This window comes from Malus domestica, chromosome 07 (assembly GCF_042453785.1).
Source record: "Malus domestica chromosome 07, GDT2T_hap1".
NCBI classification, from domain to species: domain Eukaryota; kingdom Viridiplantae; phylum Streptophyta; class Magnoliopsida; order Rosales; family Rosaceae; genus Malus; species Malus domestica.
The window spans coordinates 27,067,899-27,086,879 of record NC_091667.1 but is presented as its reverse complement, the minus strand read 5'-3'; the positions used below and the strand labels follow the sequence as shown (position 1 = coordinate 27,086,879).

General features: G+C 38.0%; 4 protein-coding genes across 4 annotated transcripts; 2 read left to right on the top strand and 2 right to left on the bottom strand.

Annotated features, from left to right (window-relative positions):
* Positions 1-299: 299 nt before the first annotated feature.
* On the bottom strand, positions 300-2,858 carry LOC103435916 (glutathione S-transferase DHAR2-like). Its single transcript, XM_029105872.2, has 6 exons — positions 2,620-2,858; positions 2,431-2,521; positions 2,134-2,277; positions 1,506-1,623; positions 1,250-1,390; positions 300-559 (listed from the first exon to the last, which is right to left on the bottom strand). Exons 1-6 carry the CDS (start codon positions 2,675-2,677, stop codon positions 470-472), a joined length of 642 nt encoding a protein of 213 aa, XP_028961705.1. The 5' UTR covers positions 2,678-2,858; the 3' UTR covers positions 300-469.
* Positions 2,859-10,907: 8,049 nt separating this feature from the next.
* Positions 10,908-14,561, top strand: LOC114826101 (uncharacterized). Its single transcript, XM_029105871.2, has 4 exons — positions 10,908-11,240; positions 11,932-13,290; positions 13,467-13,653; positions 13,776-14,561. Exons 2-4 carry the CDS (start codon positions 12,007-12,009, stop codon positions 14,387-14,389), a joined length of 2,085 nt encoding a protein of 694 aa, XP_028961704.1. The 5' UTR covers positions 10,908-11,240; positions 11,932-12,006; the 3' UTR covers positions 14,390-14,561.
* A 442-nt stretch (positions 14,562-15,003) lies between these two features.
* LOC114825796 (dirigent protein 10-like) lies at positions 15,004-16,053 on the top strand. The gene has a single exon (XM_029104808.2). It carries the CDS (start codon positions 15,092-15,094, stop codon positions 15,995-15,997), a length of 906 nt encoding a protein of 301 aa, XP_028960641.1. The 5' UTR covers positions 15,004-15,091; the 3' UTR covers positions 15,998-16,053.
* Positions 16,054-17,392: 1,339 nt separating this feature from the next.
* On the bottom strand, positions 17,393-18,782 carry LOC114825795 (dirigent protein 24-like). Its single transcript, XM_029104807.2, has one exon. The coding sequence runs from the start codon at positions 18,708-18,710 to the stop codon at positions 17,523-17,525; it is 1,188 nt and encodes a 395-aa protein (XP_028960640.1). The 5' UTR covers positions 18,711-18,782; the 3' UTR covers positions 17,393-17,522.
* Between the last annotated feature and the right edge of the window lie 199 nt (positions 18,783-18,981).

Sequence of the window (18,981 nt, the reverse complement as noted above, 5' to 3'; positions counted from 1 at the left end):
CGTGGAAGGTGGTTCTGCAATGAAATGAGTGTGAAGGAAGAAACGAAAATGTGAAAATCATTACCAAGGATGAAAAAATTGTAGTTAGTCAACATACTCTGCATGGATGTTACCTAGTGATGAATAAGGATCATTCGTCTTTGTAAGGATTTAAAGAATTCTTTAATCGTATCAGTTCATCGTTAATTGTACAATCAATTTTCGTCAAGTACCATTTGTGTTCAATTTGAAATAAAAAATTTAAAATAATTTCTAACTACACGATGTACGATGAACGGACAGGATTAGAGGATTCATCATTCAGTAATAGAGGCTTAATACTAATTAATAATTGACGACTTAGATAAACACATTTATTAGACATGGGAATAAACCGATCGAGTCAAGTTTAGATTCCACGTCTGACATGCATAAGTCGTAACCTTACACAACTAAACTTCAACAGATGAGCTCATAATCTAGGACCATTTCATGGATTCACCTTCGGCTTCCATCCTGCAATCACATACTTCTCTTCGGCAGGAGCGGTCTTCGCGAAAGATTCCCTTGAAAAAAGCAGCTGCAAAAACAGTAATTTTAATGAGAGAAACCAACAGTGAAGAACAAGATCATCGAGCGAGACAGATTTTCTGGGTCCGTTATACTGGATACTGTTTCCGTCTCAACAAAGGTAACCCTCACTGTTTGGATTTAGGACTTGTGATGAATCCGAAATTTTACCATGTTGAGTTTTACATATCAGAACAAAGGAAAAAGGGACTGATTGCATACCAACAATGCTGATCATAAGCAATCCCTTACGAGGAATGTACGCTCTAGTTCTTACACATTGAAGAATTGCATTGAAAATGATTCAATGCATCAAAGTGCACAAGCACATGCACATGGAAATCAACCAACTTTCCCAAAACTTGGGGGAGAAAGGGAGAGAGAGGAACAACACACACAGGGGGGTGTTTTGAAGGGAGAGGAGAATTGCAATCGCCTAATCGCACGGGGGTTAAATTCCACAGAATAGTCAACAAAACTCACTATGCATAACCACATCTGATTTGTTGCATCACGAATCACGATAGATAACGAACAGAAGTAAAAGGAGCTCCAGAACTTCAACCGTTCAGCGCACTCTAAAAACTTACTAGAACAAAAATTATCTCCTACTTAAAAACATGTACACTGAACAATTGTTTACTGGAGGACACAAAATATAAAGCTCCAGTATGCAGCATCATGCATAAAAATCTCATACCTCAGTGTACTTATGGTAATGGGTCAAGTCTGCTGGAACAGTCCACTTCTTGAAATGACCGAGAGCCACCTTGAGATGGTACAGTTTTGGTGCCAAGCTCAGATCCGCAGCAGTGACCTTCTCCCCAGCAATGTAAGGACCCTGGTTTCATTCGAAACATATTACAAGTTACAACATGTTTCAAAGAAAATACAAAGAACACAACTTTTTAAAAGAAAACATAACTCTTTCTTCTTTATGACTTAAACTGACATACATGTGCCTTAAGATGTTCATCGAATGCCTTCAGTTCAGTAAGCAAAGCCTGTTCTGATCCGTCATTGGGATCCTTGCTCTTCAGAAATGTCACAAATGATCCGAATATCTTTGATCCCCTGCAAATTCACAACAAAAAGATCCCGAAATTTTCGGCAATAAAGACATCCTCACAAAGACAAGTTTAGCAAACCATCCATCCAACAGGACATATCAATTAAAGTTATTAGCTTGACAACTGAAAGAAATTCAAATATAAAGCATCTACAAGGTTAGAGCTCTGATGTTTACCAGGTCAATAAACATTAATCAAATCAAATTAAGACAAAAGGATCAAGAAGCCTACAGTAACAAAAGAACAAATAAAGGCCTGCTTGGGACTGTTTCAAGGAGTAAAAGCGCTGTTGACAATGTTTTGCAGAAACAACTTGAAAGTGCTTCTGGGTTATGGAGAACTTTGGGAAGCACTTCCAAGTGTATCTCAACTTGTTCATAATAAAAGCACTTCTAGCAAAAGTGTTCCTACATAAACAGTTTCCCAAACGGACTCCAAACAACAATGTGTGTGTGTGTGTGTGTGTGTGAGAGAGAGAGAGAGAGAGAGAGAGAGAGAGAGAGAGAGATCCTACACAGAAGCAAATTCAGGAGGAGTTTTGAGAGAAGGCTCAGGGTATTTTTCCTCAATGATCCCAACAATGACATCAGAATCAGCCACCCATTTGTCATCAAACTTCACCACAGGCACCTTCCCCTCTGGATTCACTTCCGTAAACCTACAAATCACCAACAAAAACCACAAACCCGATTCCTCAAACACAACCAAAAAGAAAAAACACATTAAAATCCATTAAAAATACAAAAGCACACATTTCCATCCATGCCTGCATGTATTTTCGGGCTCAAAAATTCAAAACAAAGAAAAATACCACTGGGGTTTGTCGCTGAGATTGATTAAGTGCAATTTGTAGGGTACTTTCTTCTCCTCCAAGGTCAGAAGAACCCTTTGGCTGAAAGGGCCTGTCAGAAACGAAAGATGGAAAATTTTACCAAATTAGCAAATTTTGATCAAACCCCAGAAAGGAAATCGAGGGAAATAGAGAGAAATGTGAACGTACAGTCGCCGAGAAGATGAGGGGCGCCGAAGGCTGCCTTGACAGCGACCTCGAGAGCCATCTGAGAGCAGAGGAGAGCGAGAGAGTGAGAAAGAGTACAAGATGAAACTGAAAGGTAATGGCGTAATGGGTCGTAACGGTTATGGAGTGAAAGTTGATGAGCTTCGAGGGTTATTTAATATATTAACGCGTAGGCCGGTACTAGGCTGGGACCTGGATTGTATGCTCTTTCCATTCTATTCGTTTCTATTTTTGTGATCACGATTAAATCACGTTAATATTTTATATTTTCATTGCTTTTTATTTTATTATTTTTATAATAAAAAATCAATATAAAATATTGACGTGGTTTAACTGTGACCATATAATTAGAAGGGAATAGGAAGAGTATAGGATGGGAAGGGCAGACAATCCAGGTCCCATCTGAGCTTTAATACACTTTACATTAAAAATTGGTACATCATCTGTCAGAAATAATTTATGGGATTAGAAAAGGGAAGTGTCATTGGTGTTGGAAATATTAGTATTTTGATTTATTTGAATGTTTGAATTTACCTTTTAAAACTGGTTTTGTTTAAGACATTTTCAACTATTTTGATCTCATTTCACTCCATTCCGTTAAAGAATTGTAAAATTCAACTGTATTTTAGATTTTTGTTATTACGCATCTATTTACCTCTAGCATACGAAATAAAACAATCTCAATTTTTTTTTACTCTAATTCAAATCCATGAGTTTTTTGGGTTTTTAAGAAAAAATTAATTATTGTTACTTAGTACTATGGTCTAGTGATATTCCTCTTCACTTGTAAATGAAAGGTCTTAGGTTCAATTCTTGTCAAAAGCGAATTTGAACCACATTATTGCTAACCCGTTATAAGACTAAGTTTACCGCCTCCCTTGGTGTCGATAATATCGTTTGTTAGAAGAAAAAAATATAATTATTCAATTAATAAAAAATTTCTAGCAACAAAATCATTATATCAACCAAATAAGGATTACATTTTTGTTCTTAGAGTTATTTCACTTGCAAAGTATCATATATTGGCTCGAAACTTTTCACTTGAAAAATACACATTACAAGAGAAATGAAATATGATTAGCCTATTTCAATATATCTTTTTAATCGAAATTAGTCTAACCATAAGTTTCACCCATAAAAAATGATTTCAGATCAATTGCACAAAATACAACCTAAAAAAAACAGTTAAGCTATCATATCCAAAATACTTCCCCCAAAAAAAAAATATCATCTAAAGCAAATGTGATAGTTTGCAATAACCAAAAGTTTCACATTATTGCTCAAAATTTTTCTATTGAATAAGTTATCTTAAAAAAGACCCAAACTTATGGGGTTTGAATTAAAGTGTCAAAAATGGAATTGAGATTGGTTTAATGTGTAGGCTCGAAGTAATTTGATATGTAAAAAATAAAAAGTCTACAATACCCTTGAACTTAACCGTTCTTTAACTGAATGGGTCAAGTGAAACCAAAAAAGTTGAAAATGTTAATTTCAGGAATAAAGTAAGACAAAACCAATTTTATAGGATAATTTGAGACTAAATGACAATTTCAAGAGACATTTTAATTATAAGCCTAACTATTGAATAAGTTGTTCCTTTCAAACAAAAACTGCACTTTATCTTGGCAATGACATTTGATTTGTCCATTTAGGTCTTTTTTTTTTCTTTTTTTTTTTTGGCAAAATCCATTTAGGTCGTTATGTGTGAAGCACTAAACCACAGATAGTGGAGCTTGAAAGCCAATTCACCTGTCCATATCTTTACATTCTATTCACATTTCTGCATACCGGAATTCGAAATTAATATTTATCTATATATAAAGCAAATGGAAAAGATGATTAGTGATTTTGATGTTATCAAGCTTCGACAAAAATATTTGGACAAAAATGCCCCCAAGACAAAAAACTTCAAAAGCATCCCAAAATAATGCATCAAACTATCAAACATAAAGCCAATGGAAAAGGTGAATAGTGATTTTGGTGTCCCCAAGCTTCAACAAAACTAATTGGACAAAAATGTTCCCAAGACAAAAAACTTCAAAGGCATCCCAAAATAATGCATCAAATAAGGCAGGAGCATTTTCGTCATTTTAACAGTATTTTTGTAATAATTAATTTTTTTGTGGGTTTTTTTTTGGCCAAAATTTGTTCGTGGTCCCTGTGGTGACATGGCATTTTCAATGTGACTCTTGTGGTGAAAAAACATTTAATTAAACTCTTGTGGTGAGCTTTGTTAGCAATTGAGGGCCAAATCCAAACTTCCGTTAAATAAACTCACATGACTATCACATGGAAAGTCAAATTCATCATTGTAATTCAAATTACATCCTATTCCATGGACATCTAGTATGAGTTAGTGTTTAACGGAAATAAGATTTCACATAAAATAAGCTTGAATGCAAAGAGTGAAACAAAACCAGTAAAACCACGTCAATGGCTATGAGAAGAGATGAAAGTGAAGTCGCGCATAATTTCTCAGGTATGATTTAATTTCGTTTGGAAATCATAATACTTATAATAAACCATTGTTTTTTTTTTCAATGCCAACATGTCTTTGATCATGAGTTAGAGTCTTGGTCTGTCTTAAATTTTCATACTTGTATCAATTTGTACCAGTCCGAATGCATATATGCCTTTCAATTTTGTCTTTAAGTGGTAGTGTGGTTTGATGCGCGCCGTAGTCAGCCAGTATACAGCCTTTCAATTTTTTTCTTAATCTTCTTTGAATTTTAATTATTTAAGTTTCTTACGCTCTTGAAGTTCATATGTGGAGGGCAGACGTGAAAATTGAATTTTCTGCAATACCTTTCACCCATTGTCTTTAATTCTTTAATTATGCAATGCCTGTCACCCGTCTAAATGCATAAATACTGCAATGCCTTTCCCTCGTTGTCTTTAATTCTTTAAGTTATTCTTGTAAATTATCCCTCCTTTTCACTTGTTTCAATTTGCTTTGTGCACTAGAATCAGATGCCAACTTTTTAACTCACAAAAAAAAAAAAAAAACAAGTGTATGTCATAACCCACCCTGAAAGAACAAGTGAATACCTAAGTCATACTAGATAGGGCTGGGCAAATGGGTACAGGAGCCGCAGGTCGGGGTGGAGCGATGAAAGGGTATCTGTAGGGGCGGGGCGGTTCCATAATTTTAGAATGCCAGGGCCCCGAACCATCTCGTTCTACCATAACAAAACAATTGCTTTACTTTTTCAGTCATTTTCCCTATTCCCAGATTTCCCCCAGTTTCTTTCTATGTTCTCATTCTCTTCTCCCTCCCACCCCTAGATTGCGTCGACATCACATAAGCTTTAAATCGGAGAAGACGATGGGCTTAACTCGGCTGCTGACCACCCAATCTAATCCGACTCGGTCAGTTATGCATCACTCTTGAATTCATCAACATGAGAAGACAGTAGCAAGAGTTCAAGTTGGTCAACATGTTTGTGTTTATTGTGAATCTCCTTCGTGTGCATTGGTGAGCGAATAATCTGACGGCCTGAGCTTTTCTTTTTCCTATTTTTGCTCATCTGCTAATCAATTTTGATGAGTAATTGACAATTGGGTAACAGTGGCCTGGCCTTGGGTTTATTAAACCACCGACATCACCGAAGCAGCAGGTTCCCAGAAGTAGCTACAGTAGAAAATTGCGTTTGGGGAACAACAATGGGATTAAGGCGCTTTTCTTCAATCCCAACAAAGAACCCATCCTCAAAGAAGCGCTTAAGGTTCTTGTTTCACCTATTACTACTACCTATGTCCACATTCAACGCCCATTTTTTCAATAATTCATAGATTACCCATACATAATTTGGTTGAATGATGTTTGGAATCTATGTGTTGTTGATTTATCTGATAATTTGGATCTTGGTCTAAGTATTTGTATGGTTTTCTTTTATTTGCTGAGGAACACAACCTTTAGGCTTCAGTTTGTTCCTTTCTGTGCCGAGGACTAGTGGACCCTGCCCGAATTGGCCTTTTTCAAACGGGCTAGGTTAGGTCCAGTTCCAAAATTTGAAATCTCATTACTTGCCCCGACTCGCCTCGTTGCATTTTCATACAGGTCCGGTTTGGTCTCTCCAAATTTAGGCCCAGCCCATGCCCAACCCTAATATTAGATGTCCATAGAAAATGATGTAATTTGGATTGAAATGACATATTTGATCGATTCGTGTGATAGTCGCATGAGTTTATTTAACGAAAGACTAACAAAAGTTTGGATTTGGACCTTAATTGCTAACAAGGCTCACCACGAGAGTCACATTGAAAGTGGCGTGTCGCCACAGGGACCACAAAAAAAAAATTGGCCTTTTAAAAAAAAAAAATAGTACTTCACAATAGGCTAGCAATAATGTGATCCAATTTATCTATTTTAAACACGTTCAAAACATTTTAAGATGCGTGTAATGCCGGTTATAAAAAAGTCATTCGCACACAGATAATAATGTGATTAAATTAGTTGTCATATGATTTTTTTTAACAAACGATATTATCTACACTAAGGAGGAGGGGGTGCTTTTAGCCTCACAATGAGCTAGCAATAATGTGATTCAATAAGTTGTTTATTAAATATTATTTTCTCTATTTTTAAACACGTTCAAAACATCTTAAGAGGCGGTAATGCTGGTTTTAAAAAAAGTTCTTTGCACACGGATAATAATGCGATTAAAATAGCTGTCAAATGATTATTTTTTTTAACAAACGATATTATCTACACTAAGGGGAAAAGGCTGGGCTTAGACTCACAATGAGCTAGCAATAATGTAATTCAACCAATTGTTTATTAAATATTATTTTCTCTCTTCTTAATGTAAATTATATAGAGACCGATTTTATTATGTGAATTCAACTACTTTAATTGGTTTATGAAGAGTTTCTTCTAGTATGATATAAGATTATTAATTTACTTCAAATATTTGATTTTCCATTTGTCAATTTATGCATATAAATACATTTAAAACGTGTAAATCGCGCATAACACGCAGTGATTCAAAAAATGCCTCCTGCAAGTACTTGGCTAGTAACATAGAAATTGATTACTCTTTTTCTACGTTACAAATCACTATGAACATGGTATGAATGTTGGCTATATACATATTACAACGTGACCCTCATTTCAACTGCCGATTATATAGTTACCACCAGATAATCGACGGTTGGGTGCAACGGTGTATCTGACGGTGGCCGACTTCATTGTATTTTGGGCAATGTTGTTAATGCATCTTACTTGCATGACCAACAAAGATAAATTAAGTACATACAAATACAATGCATATGTAGCATGATTGCAATTGGAATTAAGGCAAAGGGTACGCATTTCGTACAAAGATTTTGCGGTATACTTGCCACGATGTAACTTATAATTCGAGTATCACGAACGGCCACTCTTAAAAGTTAAAATGTTTTTAAAATCTCAATTTTTATTAAATAATATGATAAGATGATTCAAACACATAAGCCTTTTAAGGGAAGTGATCCTAATTTTTCAAAAAAAATGGGAATACCCTCTTAATCATTAGATTTGGCTTTAATGAAATTTTGTGGTTGTGATTAAATCACAGATCACAGAATCTCAACCACAGAATTTCATTAAAGTCAAATCTAACGGTCAAGAGGATATCCCCATTTTTTTGAAAAATAAAGCAAAAAATTATAAAATTCCCAAGAAAAACCCTTTAAAACTCAAAATCAATCTTTAATTAACCTATTAAATGATAATAAAATGGCAAAAAGCATCTTTATTGTCAAAGCTGCAACTTAGGATCGCTTCATCGTTTTATTTCCTTCGCACAGGTATTTTCGGCCTAAATTTAATACTGAAAATTCAAATAACATTATTCATGTCGAAATTTAGTTTGTTGGTCTGTTTCTCTAATCTCATGTCAATATTTCGAAGATTGTAACACTAATCAAGTAAAAATTTTATTTCGCACAATCACATAGTTAGACAAACAAATTTTCCCCACACAAATCATAGTCTCTTAAACCCTTGGACCAACTCGCAAGTGGTCATCTACCACAGTGGTGAAAATAAGTGTTACCCTTGCACCACGGTGCGGGTTCTGTCGGCTCCTTAACCTAACATCTAATCTAACAAATCTATCATTTGATAAAAAATAAAATAAAAATAAAAAACCCTTAGACAACTCCAATGGTTGGGTTAAAACTCAAAAGTTAAGTTTTAAACTCACCTAAAACTTATTTGGCCAAAAAAAGGGTTTTTGGTTAAAACTTAATTTTGGCTAAATTTAGCCCAAAAAATGAGCCAAAGTTAGTTGTGGGACTCTGTTGCTGACGTTGTCGATCACTTGCAGAAAGACCAATGACTATTTTGTTTTAATCGGACGTTCACAGGATTGGACTATTGATATGATTCTCCAATCTTACGTCAATATTTTAAAGTATTCTACGCACTAATCATAGTAAAAATGTTATTTCGCACAATCACGTAGTTAGACAAACAAATTTGCCCCACACAAATCACTTGGTCTCTTAAAACCCTTAGAATAGTTTCTTCAACGATAAAGAAATTTAAGATGTAAACATAAAATAGCAAAAGAAAAAAGTTGAAATAAGGATGGATTTGACATTGGAGTCATTGAAGGATGTATTTGCTTTATGTCAGAATATATATCAAAAGAAGAGCAACAGTAGAACAAATATTGTTGAGAGCAAAGCCATTGGAGTCACTTAGTTGTCAATATTTTCAATAGAACATATTCCCTTCCATTTCCAAACAAGATCAAAAGGCAGGCATATCATCATGGAAATGGAAAACGTGACTTGGTTTTTGTGGTGTTCTCTGCTTTTGCTAAAGGAACCAACTCTTTCCATGAGAGGTGATCAATGATATGCAATGATATGGCGGTCCACTATCTCTCACATTTTCCTTCCTTTTTTATGAAAAAAAAAAGTGTTTGGCCTCACCACTCACCTGACAACTAAGTCAGTGCAATTGAATACAATTGAATTGTTGAGAATCACTACGGGGTGGTTTAGTGGGTGAGATAAATTTTATGTTGGCGTTTTAAACGGTTCATTCTGAAATTGATTTTTGACGCTGTTAAATCACATGATGATGGTCAGGGAATGCTAAAATGCTTCTGTGAGTCTTCTTGATCCTCAAAAAGATAGATTGTTGTGCTTCATCATTAGCTAGTCCCCTTTTTAGAAAAAAAAAATTGAAAAATTTATTGAGTGGAATTAAATCTTATATTTCGGTAACATGTGTAGCTCAATTTTAGGTATACCAGATATATATGTGTCTACTTCTCTATATTTTATCTTGCTTGAGCACACCTTTAGACGTTCACTGCACCTTTGCATGTAAGTCTCTCTTGCTATTTTGGATCAACAGCCGACTTGCAAACAGTATGATAGGAGCAAAGATTATGTGGACAAAATCTTGTTCCACGGCTTGCACGGATTCAGCAAAGTTATTTTTGAATCCGACGCCAAGATGATCATTCAGATGCTCAGGAAGGAAACACCTATTGACCTTAGCTTGGAATGTATTCTTGGTGATATTGAGAGTCTAGCACGCAGGTTGACGTCGGTTTCGTTTGCTTACGTGTCTAGGGAGAGCAATCTTGCTGCTCACTCGTTTGCTTACATTCCTATTCATATTTAATCTATCTCTATCTTCGGAAAAAAAAAAAAAACAATTCTTGTTCCACAATCCAGCAGGCAGGCCCAAACCATAAACCTCATAAACCCAGCCCACTTTTCTCAAGCTCCAAAAACCCAGGAAACATCCTAGACCTATTAAAAGTCAAAAAGTCAAATCATAATCTCCCAATGCAATCATATGAATCGGACATAACAAATGCACACCCCAACATTCCTCTATTTCCACTCCCAACCGGATCATTTTCTTGGAGATTCAGAAATTCCATAATCGTGATTGTTTATCGTATATCGTTTAATTAGAAATTATTATAAATTTAAAATTTAAAAAAATATATATATAACACATAATAAAAAATGATCGTACGATATATAATGAACGATCACGATCACTCGAGGAAAATGCTCTTAGCCGGAACCTTCCGTGCCTGTACTAATCAAAAATTGGAAAGCTCCAATCAAATCCCCCCATTCAATGACCATATCTTTCTGGCGGGAGTTACGCAAGCAAAGACAATTAAAAAATTCGGGGTATATTTCCAAAAACGACGGAACAAATACAACAAAACGACCCCCACCAAAACGCCAAGCAACGTCACCTTTGTATTGCCTCTGTGTTTTCTGTATATCTTCCCAACTTCCCAATCATTTCTTCATTTTTTCTCATCGGATCCAATTTTTTCTTCAGAACCCAGATATTAAACCCAAAACCCATTTTTCAGATTTTTTTTTATCCATTTCCGTGCCCAAATAAGCAAAAACTGTTTCATTTTTCGATTTTATTTTTCAATTTTTGTTGAGATTTGCGGGTATAACTCTTGAGAGTCATTTTCTTGGGTTGATTTATATAAAACCCAGTGTGTGATTGATGAGATTGTTAATTTATTAAATTGTAATCTAAAAATGAAGGGAGAGTTGTGTGAAGATTGTTGGTTTTGGTGGAGGGATTAAACTATGGTGGCCTGACCAATATTAGAAAGGTAACCCTTTGACTCTTTGAGCCTTTTATTAATCCACGAATTTTAATTTTCTGGGTTTTCTTTGTTCTTTAGTTCATAGAGCGATTCATAATTCTATTGGCTTTTGATTCTTGCTTGTGCTTTTGTTAATGATGGTTTTTGTTCTTACGGGGATTTCGTAGTGCTGGCTTCTAAATGATTTTTGTTGTTTATTTTTTGTTCGAGCGATATTTTAATCTAATCTAAATTTTCGGGAGGGAGATTCGAACTGAGTACAGAAAGAGGAAGCATGTTGCTATAACCAACTTGGCTACGACCGGTTTTGCAATGATTTTGTTTCAATGAAGTTGATGTTCTTGTAGTAGTTAGGATGATCATATCATATGATGGCAGTGTGGGTTTTTTGAGGTTTACAGGTCTGAAATTGTTTTTTTTTTCTTTTGGTAATGTGATGTTGCGCTTAATTTACTTAAATTCTTGTTTCTTTTGTTGTTGTTTTATTGATTGCTTAACAAAAGAAATTGTGGTGATAATTTGGTCTCTACTTCAAACTTCAGTGTTCTGTATCTACTAGGTTTCTAGGAACAAAAAAAATTTATGATCATTCGGATGCTTGAATGGGTTCATTGAATCCTTTTCTGTTTGTTGTTTTTTGGATTTTCGTGTTGTATTCTTTTCGCTAGTTCATGAAGCATTCTCCGATTTTCTGCAGGTACATTCCTGCATTTTGTAGAAAGTAAAGTGTACACAGTGCCTGTATAGATTATATCAAGAACACCTGGCAGGAATGGAAGCTACACCTACACCAAGTGTTATAGCAAAACTGATGGGTCTTGATGACTCGCCACCTCAGGCGCCTGTCCAAAAACAAAGAAGAGTGCTGTCTGAGAATTACCTACGCAGAGTTGCTTCCATTGGTGCCAGAGAGTCTCGCCATTCATTCAAGTTGAGAGTACCTGAAGTGACGGATTATGGGGGAAGTTTTTTGATCGGCGAGCATCTGCATAATCCGCAAGTTTCCCCTTTAACAAGTTTCCCCTGCAAGCTACAAAATGCCACTTTGCTTGAAACATTTGAGAATGGAATTGTCACAGAATCCCTTGGAGAAGTTGGACTCATAAATTTAGATGATTTTTCAAGATCGCAATTGGGGTCAAACAAAGAAGGACGCATTCCCGGTAGTAGAATTGTTGTTGTGAAACCAAAGCATGGAAAGGCCGAGAATTCTGCGAGATGTTTCCCTTCTTTGAGTTCCCTTGATGTTTCTCATTCCAGTGATCAAAGGTGCGTGGAGTTTTCTAGTCCTAGTAGTGGGAAAATACATGTTGAAGTAAAAGAAAGAAAGAACTTGGCATTTGACATGGAACCAGTAAGCTTAAGGTCTACAGTTTTGAGGGATATATTGGGGAAGCTAACTGAAAATACAAGTTGCAACAAAGCCAACATTGATACAAAGGTATCACAGTTAGGATCCAGGGGTGGTGACTCAGTTGCAATGAAAACTGAATCGATGAGGTTGTCCTTTTCTTATTCAGATGGGTCATATGGATCCCAGGAAGCCAAAAAGCAACTCTCAGAACGACGGAAGATGACTAATAAGCTGGAAGAAGTAGGAATGGCTTGTAAAGGCACTACCCTCGGGAATTTGCTTGCCATGTCTGCCCATGAAACAGGCTCAAGAACATTGGGTCACAAGCTTTTTAGGCATCATCAATCAAAAAGACAGCTCGTAAGGGTTGACCTGAAAGACCTAGACCTCAGTAAGTTTAGAACACAGCAAGATAAATATGCAGCTCTTTGCAATGAATGGAGTTTCAAGCCAAAAGGGTCTATTAATTTGGGGCAGCACAAGTCAATGGAGTACAAATTCAACCAGAATGATGGTTTCGGCCCTGTAAAGTTGAGATCCAACCGCAAGAAACTCCAATCTTATCCTAGCCTAGGAGGTGTTCAAACCATGGAAAAGACTCCCGGGAATTTCAAGAAGTGGCAATCTGGACGCAGAACCTGCATCTTTGTAGACAAAAATGACGATTCTTCCAGTCATGGAACAGATGCTTCAGTTCAGCAGGTTTGTCGTTTCTTTCTTTAGAAGACAGGTAGTTTTTTTGTGTATGGTTTGTTTATTTTTATATCAGTTTACTGTGAAAACGCGTATTAATTGTTGCTTGGTTATTCATGTTGTTTCAAGATTTACTATTGCCCTGTTACTCTGTGACACTTTTCTAAATTGTTGTGAAACTGCAGGAAACATCCACTGAATGCTACAAAGAAAGTCCATTTCTTTTGCACTGCTCCACCACAGAGTCAGATTCTATGACGAGCTTGGAGGAGGCTTATCAGCCTAGCCCAGTTTCAGTTCTGGAACCACTATATAGTGGAGAGCGATCGGCTACACCAGAATTCCTGCAAAGTATGAGTGTTGACATCACCGGTGAGTTGACTAATAATTTTGAAGATATTAACCCAATTTTATTTTTTGTTCACGCTTTTGATTATTTATTTTTCAATTTATTCATGCTAAATTTGTGTATGCAACTTGCATTTTTGAAACAGACGACTCTGATGCATACTCGGAAGGATATGGAATGATTGTTTCAAGTGATGATGGTTGTGATATTAATGAAGGATCTGCAAGCAGTTACAGAGAAAATGAAGATTCAATGAGATTTTTCAGAGTTGAAGAAAGCAGAGACTATTCCTACCTTGTTGATGTGTTATCGGAGATAGGTTTTTATGTTAGGAACTCGATAATGGACTTAGATACCTGGTGCCCTCCAGAATGGCCGGTAAGCATTTTTGTCTTTGAGACCCTGGAGAAGAAGTTTGGCGATCAGGCTTCATGGAAAAGGTCGGACAGGAGGCTTTTGTTTGACCGTATAAATGCAGGGCTGATGGAGATTTTCGAGCCTTGTCTGGGTGTTCCCGTGTGGACAAAGCCTGTGTCTAGAAGGATTAGATCCACGTCAAGCGAGGAGATGATAGAGGAAGATCTGTGGATGTTGCTTGTTAGCCAAGAGAAGGAAACAGGAAAGGACTCCACCAAAAAGGTGCTAGGAAGGGAGATTGAGTTAGATTTAGGAGATGATATTGATGGTATTGGTAGAGAAATTGAGAGATTTTTGTTCGATAAGCTCGTAGCGGAGTTTGTTAGCTTGGAGAGTTTGTAAGAAACTAGTGATTGTTGTCTTGGTAGAGTAATTTTGTGAACAAGTTAGACAAAGGTACTTTTATGTAGATGTGGCCACAGTTTTGATCAAGTGATAGGGTTTGCAAATGATATATGTATAGACTCAATTTTTATACATGATGAATGAAATTCAGATGTGTTGGAATTTGATATTTTCTCTCTAGTTCAGTACTTGCAATTGTTTTTAGAAGGATGGAATCGTCCAACGAAAACCAAGGAAGCGTAAGGACACACAAACAAATTCGTAGTACATTGTGATTTTGTGTGGAAGAATTTGATGATCATACTGATAGCTCTATATATAATTATAGACGACTCCATGAAAGTCCGAGGACTACTTGTTCTTCCTTTAAGAATCGACATTAGAAGCCGGTTTCCCTGAAATATCAAACGACGATCCGAGCCTTGTGAAAGCTAGGATCTTTTATTTGGTGACCTAAACCTCTGTGGCCTCATACAAATCCTTCCTCTTTTGGAGTCAAACTTTACTTTAGGATCCTAACCAAAACACTAATTAGGAAAGATTAGCACTAACTCCATTTGAACAACTCCTTTCAGAAGCTCAATCTATACATACACCATCATGCATCCAAACAAACACAAACATCCCTTCAATCCTTAAATCGAAACTCGAAAGGAAAACAATTTCGACTCCCATATTTTGTTCCCCTCTCAAATTAACATGGAAGCTCACAAAATTTTCTCCATCCCTGCCAAGGCCACTGCCTACCTCCTATTTCTTACTCTCACCATTTTCTCTGCTGCTTCAGCACGAAATCTCGAGGAGCAGCCACAAGTTCCGGTAGTTCCCCCAGTGGTGTCTGACATGTTTGATACACCTGTCACAAATGCCGCACTAGCTACACCAGCAGCAGCTACTAGTACTGCAACAGTCGCAAATGCTGCTGACCACCCTGCCTTGATCTTCTTTATGCACGACATCCTCGGAGGATCAAACCCCACTGCCCGAGCCATGACAGGGATAGTCAACAACCCTGCAGCCAACGGTCAAGTCCCATTTGCCAAGCCCAAAGGGGCTGTTCTACCATTCAACAACGGAGTACCCCAGAACAACAACAACAACGGTCTCATAAACAACAATAACATCCCATTTCTCACAGGGCTTAGTGGAACAACACCAAACGTTGGACAAAACAACAACAGAAATGGTGGCGGGTTTGGAAACTTTCCGATAAATGGTGGGCAGCTCCTGCCAGGCTCCTCCGCGCTCCAAAATCTCATGTTTGGAACAATGAGCGTGTTTGATGATGAGTTCACTGAAGGGCATGAGCTTAGCTCTGGCTTGGTTGGCAAGGCACAAGGTTTTTATGTAGTGAGCTCTGAGGACGGTACTAGTCAGACTATGGCTTTCACTGCTATGTTCCAAAGTGGGAGTTACACCGACAGTCTTAGCTTCTTTGGGGTTCACCGTACAGCTGTGTCAGAGTCTCATTTGGCCATTATGGGTGGCACCGGAAAGTATGTCAATGCTAAGGGTTTCGCGTTGGTTAAGACCTTCCTGGCTTCCAATCAGCAAACTGATGGGGCGGAGACACTGTTGGAGTTCACCGTTTATGTCACTTACTGATTGTATGTGTGATTGAGAGCATTTTAGAGAAATGAAATGGTTACAATTTATTTTCAGTAACAGTGCGCAAATTGAAACTTCTGAACTTTCGAACGGAAAATCAGTTCACGTGGAAAAACCCAACAAAGATAAAAAATTATAACCTCCAGCAAAGAGAACAAGTTATAACTACCATCAATTTCTCCCATCAAACAAGTTATAATCTCCAATTATGGGAGAAATTGATCGGCAATGAATTACAGAAGATCAGTTCATTGCCGATCAATTTCTCCCGTCAAACAAATTATAACTACCATATAAGAATTGAGAAACAACTCTAGTCTTACATAGATACTGTTAGGTACCTGATTGGGTTGAGTGATGTATGTAATTTCTATGGACAAGTCTGCTCCCGTTCGCTATCTTGTCGAAAAATGCAGAAAAGCTGATCCATATAAGGCAATCACAAGTTGTCATTGCATAAAACTTTACTTTCTAAACCAGCACAATTTTGGCATTTCACTTTTAATTCAACTGGTGCAAATATTGGTAAGGAACAAATGTTACATATTGACAAGTTTTCACTGCCCTCAAGTCTGTATAAAAGGTCTAGCAAGTAGTAATATGGACTATGGAATATCTTGAACCTGTTTCATTGCTCGATAGATAATCTGATAAGCCGCGTTTCAGAAAAGGGTAACTGACATGTTAACTAATCGATTAGATATTGGATTCTGATGAAATTGGGGTTCCACCATAAAACCAATTGACAATATGAGAAGTAGCCTAAGATCATATAAGCCCATAGCAAACATTGTCCCTCACCGATGTGGAACAACTCTCAACATGCTCCCGCACGTGTGGCGGATTTTCAAGCCTACATGTGAACAACAACTGGGTGACGTGGAGTGCGTGTGGCCGTTTGGCTTCACACAAATTGAGGTTCCACCATAAAATCATAATACCATCATGAAATTGAGGTTCCACCATAAAATCAATTGGCAATATGAGGAGTAGCCCAAGATCATATAAGCATATAACAAACATTGTCTCTCACTGATGTGGGACAACTCTCAACAGATTCTACGAAATCTGTCAAAAACATGAGACTCCTACAAGTTGAAGGAATAGGCTAGGAATATATTACGAAATGAACTTGAATCAATCAAAAGAGAAAATAATGGTGTCTATTGATTCAACCTTAGAAGTTTGAACACAGAAACAGCAGAGAAAAAGTGATGATATAGAATCATAGATTCTCTGCCTTAATCATTGGTTATTTTCTTTGGTTGAACAAAAAACAAATCTGTATCTGGAGTAGTGGCTTTGGCTTGAGCGGATATGCTTTCTCATTAGTTTAGACTAAATTAAAGTAGAATATCGCTCAAATAAAAGAAAAAGAAACGAGTCTGTTCAGACATTTTAATAACAAAGTTTTCATTTTTCATTCAATTAAAAGACACACATAGAAAATACATCAAATGCACATTGAAATTGTGAAGTATGTCACAACCCTAAATGGGAAATAAAAACACACCACCACTTTCTATTCAGAAAGGTAAACGCTGATCTGCATAATGGTATCCACCCCATCAGTCGTGTGCTGGTCCACCTGGTGCAGGCTCTCTATGGCGGCGTACCCGTTCGCATTCTCGTACTTCCCAGTCCCACCAATCACAGCAATGTGGGACACCGGAGACGCCGTACGGTGGACGCCAAATAGGCTAATGGTGTCCTCCACATCATGTTCACCTGCGTGCAGCAACATAGTAAAAGCCATGGTGTGGCTGTTCCCGTCCAGCGAGCTAGCCAGGTAAAAGCCCTGTGCCTTGCCGAGCACGGCAGACCCCAGCTCGTGTCCTTCGGTCAGGTCGTCGTCGATCACGGTCACCGAGCCGAACATGAGCTTCTGGAGGGTGGCTCCGTTGGGGAGCTGGCCGGCAGTGACGAAGGGCTGGTTGCTGCCGTCGTTGACGATGTTGTTGTTGCCGCTGTTCTGTATGACCGTGCTGGATTGGGAGTTGGTGAGGCCACTGAGGCCGGCGATGTTGGGGATGTTGTTGTTGTTGAGGAAGCCATTGATGTTGTTGTTGGATAGTGGGGTTCCACCGCTGACGGGGAAGATGTTGTTGTTGGGTTTGGAGAATGCGGGGTTGAGGACTGTGTTGGCGATGAGGCCGGTCACCACTCTGACTGATGGGTGGGATCCTCCTAGGATGTCGTGCATGAAAAAGGACAAATGCGGGGTTTCCGTTCTGGCGACCGCGGCAGTTGCGGCGGGCCCGGTTGGCGATGTGGTGACAGGACCTGCCACGGGTGTGGTGACTGGAACGGCAGGTGTTGCTACGGGTGCCACATTAGCAACCGGTGTTGGCACTATGGCAGGTTCGTCGTGTGTCTCTGGTAGTGGTGAGTTAGCTTGTGGGACGGTTGTGACAGGAGGGACTACAGGAGGCACTACAGGAGGCACCACGTCAGCTTCTGGCGGGGCATCAGTCTCAGGGATTGGTGAGTCAGCGTCGTCGACATCGTCATCAACAGTTGTGGTGGCGGGGGCGATGATAGGGATTTGGCCACTTGGCAGAGGGTTCGTGGTAGGGACAGTTGTCTGAAGAGGATTGGATGCTACGGGTTGCGCCTCGTCGAGGATCCTAGCTGAGCCGGCAAATCCAAGGGTGATGGCTAGGAGCAAGATGTAGAGTGTGGACTTGAGCGATTTGTGGGACTTTGCCATTTTTGGGTTGTCAGATTGTGAAGAAATGAAGGGTTTTGTATTGAATCTTTGACTCTTGAGAAATGTATTGGATTTGAGTGAGTTCTGTTTGAGAAATGAAAAGATTTGTGCTGTTATTTATAGTTTGTATTGGAGTTGTATCAAGTGATGGAGTTGGTGCACCCTTTTTTCTTAGCAGGGTGTTTTTGGTTGAAAAACCAACTCCCTCCATAAAATGGAATTGGTACCATTTTTTAGTAGTTAAGATGGTGCTGGTATACGTGCTTATTAG

Bases quoted from the DNA above. Each gene is read 5' to 3' on its own strand.
- LOC103435916 (XM_029105872.2), bottom strand. From the start codon at position 2,677: ATGGCTCTCGAGGTCGCTGTCAAGGCAGCCTTCGGCGCCCCTCATCTT. The intron at 1,391-1,505 runs GTATGTCAGTTT...GAATGAAACCAG, and splicing joins ATGAACATCTTAAGGCACAT to GGTCCTTACATTGCTGGGGA. The intron at 560-1,249 runs GTATGAGATTTT...CTGTTTTTGCAG, and splicing joins ATTACCATAAGTACACTGAG to CTGCTTTTTTCAAGGGAATC.
- LOC114826101 (XM_029105871.2), top strand. From the start codon at position 12,007: ATGGAAGCTACACCTACACCAAGTGTTATAGCAAAACTGATGGGTCTT. The intron at 13,291-13,466 runs GTTTGTCGTTTC...GTGAAACTGCAG, and splicing joins CAGATGCTTCAGTTCAGCAG to GAAACATCCACTGAATGCTA. The intron at 13,654-13,775 runs GTGAGTTGACTA...TTTTTGAAACAG, and splicing joins TATGAGTGTTGACATCACCG to ACGACTCTGATGCATACTCG.
- LOC114825796 (XM_029104808.2), top strand. From the start codon at position 15,092: ATGGAAGCTCACAAAATTTTCTCCATCCCTGCCAAGGCCACTGCCTAC.
- LOC114825795 (XM_029104807.2), bottom strand. From the start codon at position 18,710: ATGGCAAAGTCCCACAAATCGCTCAAGTCCACACTCTACATCTTGCTC.